Below are 8641 nucleotides of genomic sequence, written 5' to 3'. Positions count from 1 at the left end.
TATAAAATAAAATAAGTATAAAATAAATATATAATAAAATGCTAAAAGCATTATAAAGGCTCAGGCCTGAGTCTGGGAGGGCTATGAATGAAAGGGCCTGGCCCCCAGCCAGACCTTACCTGAGAGGAGAGACGGAGCCCTAACCGAGGGCTGAGGCCTACAGTCAGAAGAGATACAGACTAGAAGCGGGAAGGCCAAAGGTAGGTGTGGAGGGGGCTCTCTGGACAAAGGCTGGGAGGCGAGAAAGGATGAGCAGGGTTGAGGAGGCCGGCTGCGTTGCCATCCGGCTGGAAAGGGGCCCAGCTTGCCAGGGGCATCCCCTACCTTCATAGAGTAGGAGGGCAAAGATAGCTTTTCAAGCCTGGGTATCTTTAGCTCAGCAGATGAAAGCGGGTCGGCCCTAGCTCCCTGTGTGACCTTGGTCAAGTGGCCACCCTCTCTGGGCGGTTTCCCCAACATTAAACTGCATTATTAAATGGGGGAGCAGGTCAGGCATGTGTCTCAGGATTCCTCCCCTGCTATGACTTCTAGGACTCAGGAGCTGGCTCTGACCTCCCCTACCTTCCCTGGCTGGAGCAGCCAGGTTGGCTGCAGGTGTGGATGGCACCTCTGTGGGCCGCTCTCCTCAACACCGCCAGCGGAAGGAGGTACAGCTTCCCTTTCCTCGCCTCTGCCCCCTGTCCCTGGCAGGGCAGAATGGCCGAGCTGGCCTGCATGACCTGTCTGGACCAAGCTGAGGCCATGTCTCACGGCAGTAGCCAAGATCCCACCTGGGACGCAGGAATTCCAGAGAGCTGGCTGCCTCATTTCAGGAGAGTTATAACGTGGGGAGGAGAATCCCTGGGGTGATGGCCTTAGCCCTGGGGGACGCAGGAGGGAGCACTAACATCGAGCCCCTCCTTAGACATCACTCCTATAATCCTCCAAGCAGCGGCCTTATTTCCACCTTCCGGGTCTGGAAACAGGTTCAGAGAAGCCAAGCTGCTTCTACCTCAGCTACAGCTGCAGCCATTCAGCCCCCAAATCAGAGCTCACCTCTCGTCTCATCTCCTGATATATATATATATTTAAGATAGAGTCTTGCTCTGTCGCCCAGGCTGGAGTGCAATGGTGCGATCTTGGCTCACTGCAACCTCCACCTCCAGTGTTCAAGCAATTCTCCCTGCCTCAGCCTCTCGAGTAGCTGGGATTACAAGCACCCACCACCACACTCAGCTAATTTTTGTATTTTTAGTAGAGATGGGGTTTTGCCATGTTAGCCAGGCTGGTCTCGAACTCCTGTCCCCAAGTGATCCTCAACCTCCCAAAGTGCTGGGATTACAGGCATGAGCCACCGTGCCCGGCCTCTTCTCCTGACTCTAACTGCAGCCTCATTTCCCTGTGCAGAAATTCAACCGAGTTGGCAGACACAAAGCAGGGGTGAGGGGAAGATGAGAGGGGAGATAATGAAAGCAAGACGCCGGGCACAAGGCCTGGCAAGATAAGTGGGCGCTGCCACCAGGAGGCCCTGAGGACTTGGGGGAGGAGGCCCATGATGCACCTGTGTCCCTGCCTTCCCTCCCCACCAGGAAAACCGCAGCTCCTGTCCCAGGGGGGACACTGGAATCTGGAGAGATTTCTTGCCCCAACCTAGGCAAGAGGAGACTGTTGGGGACCAATTGGGGATGACACGTAGACCTCCCAGAGGTGCTGCAAAGACTCGGGGAAGGTAACAGCCTGGCAAAAGCGACAAGAAGGAAGTGAAAACCTTCTGAGCCTCCATGAAGAAACGAATCATCTGTTTAGTACAACAGACCTCAGTTCCACCCTGTATTCACCTCACGCAAGGAAAGCAGGATTTCATCTCCCCAGTTTACAGATAGGGAGACTGAGGCAAGTGGGAGAAACAGCTTACCAGGAGGCTCTGAGGGGACATAGCAAGCACGGCCAGCACCTGTGTGTCCAGACTCCCAAATAGGCCTTTCTGGGGTCTGGGGACCTCTTCACCATGCCACCCTGCCTCCCTGCCAGCCCCACTCATGCCAGATGCTGCAGAGGGGTAAACTGTCCCTCCATCCAACAGCAAACACTCCCCAGTGCTGGGCCCATTTTCCAGGGTGGAGGAGGATGCAGGAGCAGCTCCTGAGGCCACAAGAACCCAACTACTGGGCTGGGCTGGGAAAGTGGCCACACCCACCTGCCCACAGCCCTGCGAGGACCACACCTGAAGCGCCTCTGGCCCTCCATCTAGGACTCTGCCTGAGAGGCCCCATTCCTTGATCTGGCAGAGAGGGGAGGCATGGGGGAGGGGCAGTGGAGCTGGGCTGGGCCACACCCAGCCCTTCCTATGGTTGAGGTTTTGGGGAGGCCAGGAGGAAAAAGTGAAGCTGCTGTGGTTGGTTTCCAAGCAGCCACTTGGTCTGGAAGGAGGGGAAAGGCACTCACGGGGGTGCAACCCCATCCCCTCTCTGGGTCCGCCTTGCGGCCCTACACACTCCCCTCTCATCCTGTACCGGAGTGGGCTTTGGGCATCTGGAGGAAGGTGCCCCTGGGGGACAGGGTCGGGCAGGGTGGGTTTGCTGGCCTGGCCTCCAGATGTGAGTCACTCCCGGTTGGCATCTTCGTCCCTCTTTGGTGCCAGCAGTTTCAGAAGGAGGATGGCCAGGTGGAGGAGGTCGTCCCCGTGACAACCCCCCAGCATGCCCCTCACTTCTCCCAGTGCTCCCCACACTCCTTCCTCCACCAGGTTCCTGAGACCCCTCCAACCCACCCTCAATTCTCTGCCACCGTGATCTTCCCTACAGCCCAAATCCGGCCTCAGTACTAACCCTGGCTCCCCAGCCTCCTCCCGTACAATAATATCCAAGCCCTGTGCCCAGCCCATGAGGCCCTCCATCATCCAGGTCCTGATGGCTTCCCAGCCTCATCCCCGTCTTTCCCCTACATGCCCGGAACACTGTTCCCCAGCCCTGGCCTTCTCATTCCGGAGCTTCTGCCCATGCTGGAAAGCCAGGCGCTTCTCCGCCTACCCTTCACAACCCACCTCCTTTACTCATGCAGCCGCCACCCCACCATAGCACTTTCTCATGGCTTCCCTTAGAGCCATCATCATCTACTTTCTTCTTTTTTTTTTTTTGAGACCGAGTTTTGCTCTTGTTGCCCAGGTTGGAGTGCAATGGCCTGATCTCGGATCACTGCACCTCTGCCTCCTGGGTTCAAGTGATTCTCCTGCCTCAGCCTCAGAAGTAGCTGGGATTACAGGCATATGCCACCACGCCCGGCTAATTTTGTATTTTTAGTAGAGACGGGGTTTCTCCGTGTTGGTCAGGCTGGTCTCAAACTCCCAACCTCAGGTAATCTGCCCACCTCGGTCTCCTAAACAGCTGGGATTACAGGCATGAGCCACTGCGCCCAGCCCATCATCTACTTCTTAACGTGGTTGTGGTAAGATTCCACCCCAACCATGCGCTCCTTGAGAGTGGGGACTGGAGGGGTTCATCTTTGAATCCTGAGAGCCCAGGGCCAGGCACATAGTAGGTGCTCAGTAAACACCTGCTAAACACTCGGAGAAAGGAGGGCTGTGCCAGGCCTCAGAGGAGAGATGCGAAGAAAGAGGACGGGGTGGCCAGGCATGATGGCTCACACCTGTAATCCCAGAACTTTGGGAGGCCGAGGCAGGTGGATCACCTGAGGTCAGGAGTTCCAGACTAGCCTGGCCAACATGGTGAAACCCCGTCTTTAGTAAAAGTATAAAAATTGGCCGAGCATGGTGGTGGGGGCCTGTAGTCCCAGCTACTCAAGAGGCTGAGGCAGGAGAACCTGGGAGGCAGAGGTTGCAGTGAGCCGAGATCATGCCACTGCACTCCAGCCTGGGCGACAGCGCGACACTCCATCTCAGAAATAAATAAATAAAAATAAAAGAGAGGACAGGGTGCTGTCATGCATGTCCGTGTGAAGAGACCACCAAACAGGCTTTGTGTGAGCAACATGGCTGTTTATTTCACCTGGGTGCAGGCGGGCTGAGTCCGAAAAGAGTCAGCGAAGGGAGATAAGGGCGGGACCGTTTTATAGGATTTGAGTAGGTAAAGGAAAATTACAGTCAAAGGGGAGTTGTTCTCTGGCAGGCAGGAGTGGGGGTCACAAGGTGCTCAGTGGGGGAGCTTTTTGAGCCAGGATGAGCCAGGAAAAGGAACTTCACAAGATAATATCATCGCTTAAGGCAAGGGCCGGCCATTTTCACTTCTTTTGTGGTGGAATGTCATCAGTTACGGTGAGGCAGGGCATGTGCACTTCTTTTGTGATTCTTCAGTTACTTCAGGCCGTCTGGGCGTATACGTGCAAGTCACAGGGGATGCGATGGTTTGGCTTGGGCTTAGAGGCCTGACAGGTGCACAGAGCTAGGACCCCACCCCCTCCTGGCCTGGACCACCCTGGGCCATCTCCCCGGCTCGACACTCCCAGGCCAGAGGCTGTCAGGCCAGGGCGCTTTGACTATCCCCTGCATGCCCCTGAAGGGGGCCAAGCCGGAGGACTTAGCCAAGCCCGAGGACTTAGTCAAGGCCTGCAGCCTAAGGCTTGGCATGCGGCCCAGCCTTTCTTTAGCCTTAGCTAGGAGCGAGCAAGCGCTGCAGCAGCCGCAGTCCTTGCTTCCGGGGAAGGCCCGGGTGAGGCCAGGGCCTGTGGTTTAAGTCAGTGGCCCTCTGCAGACGCGCACGCAGGAGCCACGCCCTGGTCCCTGCCCTGGAGTGGCCTGGTCTCTCCCAGCTCTGATTCCTTGAAGGACCCTGCACCTCCTCAGCCATCTTCTCTGGGCACCCCCTGAGCCCAGCCTGCTGGCCACAGGCCCCTTCCCGCCAACTCGTGGGCCTAGCTCATCATCAAACTATTTTCCATTGGCTTCCCCCAATCTCTGCCACAGCACAATTTCGGTGGTGGCGGGGCGGGGGGAGGTGGAGAGGAATGAAGAATAGGAGGTGGAGCTTGGACCCTCGTGGGGGGGCGGCAGATGGCCACTCTGATTGGTCACCTCTGCTCCAGAACTGGCTTCAAAATTCCAAAGACTCTGCCCTCGGTGGCCCCCAGCCCTGTCCTGACTGGCAATTGGCTGAACTTCCAGGGGGCGGGGCTCACCCGGTCCGGTCCCGTTAAAAGGGTGGGAGCGTGCGGAGGCCCATCTTTCTCGGGTGGAGTCTTCTAACAGCTGGTGCGCCTCTCCTGGGAACATCCTCCTGGCCTCAATCATGGCTTGTGTGAGTGTGGGGACCCCACCCCAAGGTCAAGGGGATAGGGCAGGAGCTGTTGGCCGTAGGAGAGCTGGACAGATCGGGAGCAGGGTTCTAGCCCCAGCTGTGTGGCCTGGAACCACGGCCTTCTCTAGACCTCAGTGGCCACATCTGTAAAATGGGGGTGGGCGCCATGGTCCCTCAAGGTCTTCTCTGCATTGATAATTGTTTGGATTCCTCCACGGTCTGAAAGCACAGTTATTTCTGCCCAGGGTTGACATTCTGCAGCTCTCTGAGAAGTGAGCATGGGAAGGGTGTGGCCAACTGGGGGACACCCAGGCCACTATCTCTTTCCCCCTCCTCCACCCCAAAGAGCCTCCTGTCCCCTCCCCCCTGCAGCTGTCCCAGTCACCAGGCCAGGGCAGAGTCACCCTCTGCTCCAGAATACGCTGAAAAGTCGCCAGGACCCGAGACAGGCTGCCCAGGATGGGCCTTTCTAGGTCGCGGGTGGAGGGTGGTTGTGTCCAGGCTGGTGGGAGGGAGGGGAGTGGGGGAAATTCCCTTCCACCACCCCCAAGCTGGGAGAGGTTGGGGTGGCAGGGAGGTGAGAATCTTCCTGGGGCCCCAGGGAAAGGGTTCAAGTTTCTGGCAGAAGAAACCACTCAAATCAAGTTAACTCTTGCCCACCCACCGGGGTGCCAGGGAGCAGCAGTGCGCAGCAGTTTGCTCAATCTTGTTAACCCTGAACCAGCCCCGCCACAGCCCGACTGCAGGCCACTCTCCCTAATGCAGAGGGGCCCTGTTCTTCATGGTCTCCTCTCTAGCCCCTGGGCCTCTTCGCAGAGAAAAGCTTGAAGGAGAATAGTAGGGTCCCCCTAGCCACTTCCTCTCCAGCAGAGGGGCCGACCCCCGCATTCAGTGTGACCCTGGGCCAACTGCCTGCCCCTCCCCAGCCTGATCCTCTCCATCTGCGATGGGACAGAGCACCCCACCTCCCAAGCCACTCTTGAGTTCAAAATCCCCAGGCCAATCTGCAAAATCTTCTAGAGCCTGTCTTCTAGAACCCGATTCACGTTACTGAAGCCAACCCCGTTGGGAATAGGGACTTTTCCAGGACCACACAGAGAATCAGAGGCTAGAAATCACAGCCCGATCCTGTCCCCAGGCTTCCCCTTGGCTTGGTCAGAGGATGCGGGGCGGGAACAACTCCACCCCCACCCCCAGCCACCCCCGGACACTTCGGGTAGTGGAGGCCTTGTCCTCTAACCCGCTGGGCCGGGGCTTGTCTGTGCAGGGTCTGGTCGCCAGCAACCTGAATCTCAAACCTGGAGAGTGCCTCCGAGTGCGGGGCGAGGTGGCCCCCGACGCCAAGAGGTGAGAGGTGAAGTCAGGGTGGTGGGCGGCAGGGATGGGGGCTTGGTCCAGCCGAGAGGGTGTGGCCGGCCAAGTCCACGTCTCCTCCCTGGCCGAGAGTGGGTTAACGGCCGGCCGACGTTGCTGCGCTTTCTGGGTGACTCACTTCCCCCGCGGGGTCTGGGGGCCCCCACTATTGCCGCCCCCTCCCCCGCTCCCTCCCTGCTGTAGCCTCTTAAACTACAACAGCTGCAGCCTCGTCATCTATAATACCTTGGTTCCCCCGCCCCCACCCCTTTCCGGTCTGGGCGGGACCTGCCTCTGGGGAGGGCGGGGAGAAGAGTGAGGCGGGAGTCACCGCCGCCTTCCCTCTGAGTCCCTCCCTCCTGCGTCAGGTCATTCATTCACTGGCTCAGTCCGGTCCTTCTTCCTTCACTCGTCGTTCACTCAGCCGGCTGCCTTATTTTCTCAGCAGTTATGTGACCTTGGACCAGTCAACCAACCTCACCTAGCCTCAGTTTGTTAGAAAAACAAGGGGGGAGGTGGTTGTGTGGAGGAAGTGAGATGCGGATGGTGTAGTGATGATGAGGAGGGTGAGGATCGGCTGATATTGTTAAGAGCCGCACACTTCTCATGCACTAATTTCATTGCAACCAAACCCTCAGAGGCAGGTATAGCTATTATCACCACTAAACAAATGCATTTATTATTTTATTTTTTGAGACGGAGTCTCACCCTGTCGTCCAGGCTGGAGTGCAATGGCTTGATCTCGGCTCACCACAACCTCCACCTCCCAGGTTCAAGTGATTCTCCTACCTCAGCCTCCCGAGTAGCTGGGATTACAGGTGCCTACCACCACGCCCGGCTAATGTTTGTACTTTTAGTAGAGATGGGGGGGTTCACCATGTTGGCCAGGCTGGTCTCGAACCCCTGACCTCGTGATCTGCCCGCCTCGGCCTCCCAAAGTGCTGGGGTTACAGGAGTAAGCCACTGTGCCCGGGAGTATTATTATTATTTGTTAGTTTTCCCCATAATTACTAAACATCTCCTTCCGGTGTGCCCCACTTGTGCTGGGCACCAGGAACACAGATGTACAAGACAGGACGGGAAGTTGCCATCTGGAGGGAGTCTCTGACCTTGACCAAAAGGGCTAGGACGCTAGTGATTTCAAGAATCTATGCCAGGCGCGGTGGCTCACACCTTTAATCCCAGCACTTTGGGAGGCCGAGGCGGGTGGATCACGAGGTCAGGAGATCGAGACCATCCTGGCTAACACGGTGAAACCCCGTCTCTACTAAAAATACAAAAAAATTGGCCGGGCGCGGTGGCTCAAGCCTGTAATCCCAGCACTTTGGGAGGCCGAGGCGGGCGGATCACGAGGTCAGGAGATCGAGACCATCCTGGCTAACACGGTGAAACCCCGTCTCTACTAAAAAATACAAAAAACTAGCCGGGCGAGGTGGCGGGCGCCTGTAGTCCCAGCTACTCCGGAGGCTGAGCCAGGAGAATGGCGTGAACCTGGGAGGTGGAGCTTGCAGTGAGCTGAGATCCGGCCACTGCACTCCAGCCTGGGCGACAGAGCCAGACTCTTTCTCAAAAAAAAAAAAAAGAATCTAGCAAGCCCTCCTGTGGTGCAGCCCCCATTGTACAGATGAGCAGACAGCAAACAGGGAAGGAGGGGCAGGGAGTAGCTCACGCTCACACCGTAAGCAGGTGTCAGGGCCAGAGCTAGAATCCAGGTTTCTTGTCTCTGTTAGTGGGTTCTTCAAGTAAAGTGTGTTCATGGGGTACTGAGTGACAGATTAGTCAGTCGGTGGGGCTGAAGCTGGCCGAGGTGGCCTCACACCCACCCGTTACCCCCCAGCTTCGTGCTGAACCTGGGCAAAGATAGCAACAACCTGTGCCTGCACTTCAACCCTCGCTTCAACGCCCACGGCGACGCCAACACCATCGTGTGCAACAGCAAGGACGGCGGGGCCTGGGGGACGGAGCAGCGGGAGGCTGCCTTTCCTTTCCAGCCTGGAAGTGTTGCAGAGGTGGGCTGCGGACGGAACCGGGACCAGGGACAGGGGCTGGGTGGGCTGGGG

General features: G+C 57.4%; 1 protein-coding gene across 4 annotated transcripts in view; it reads left to right on the top strand.

Moving 5' to 3' along the window:
• Positions 1-5128: 5128 nt before the first annotated feature.
• LGALS1 (lectin, galactoside-binding, soluble, 1) overlaps positions 5129-8641 on the top strand; it is a 15656-nt gene continuing 12143 nt past the window's right edge. For 2 of the 4 annotated variants that reach the window (XM_011964273.1, XM_011964271.1), the window contains exons 1-3: positions 5129-5228; positions 6496-6575; positions 8419-8590. In XM_011964273.1, the coding sequence (XP_011819663.1) occupies positions 5220-5228; positions 6496-6575; positions 8419-8590 (261 nt within the window). In that variant the 5' untranslated portion in view covers positions 5129-5219. Of the gene's footprint in view, positions 5229-6366; positions 6576-8418; positions 8591-8641 lie in introns of all 4 variants that reach the window. The other 2 variants (XM_011964274.1, XM_011964270.1) reach the window with 2 other exon arrangements.

The sequence above is a fragment of the Colobus angolensis genome, unplaced genomic scaffold (genome assembly GCF_000951035.1).
Source record: "Colobus angolensis palliatus isolate OR3802 unplaced genomic scaffold, Cang.pa_1.0 Scaffold65, whole genome shotgun sequence".
NCBI lineage: Eukaryota > Metazoa > Chordata > Mammalia > Primates > Cercopithecidae > Colobus > Colobus angolensis.
The sequence above is the reverse complement of the archived record's forward strand: the minus strand, read 5'-3'. Positions and strand labels throughout refer to the sequence as shown.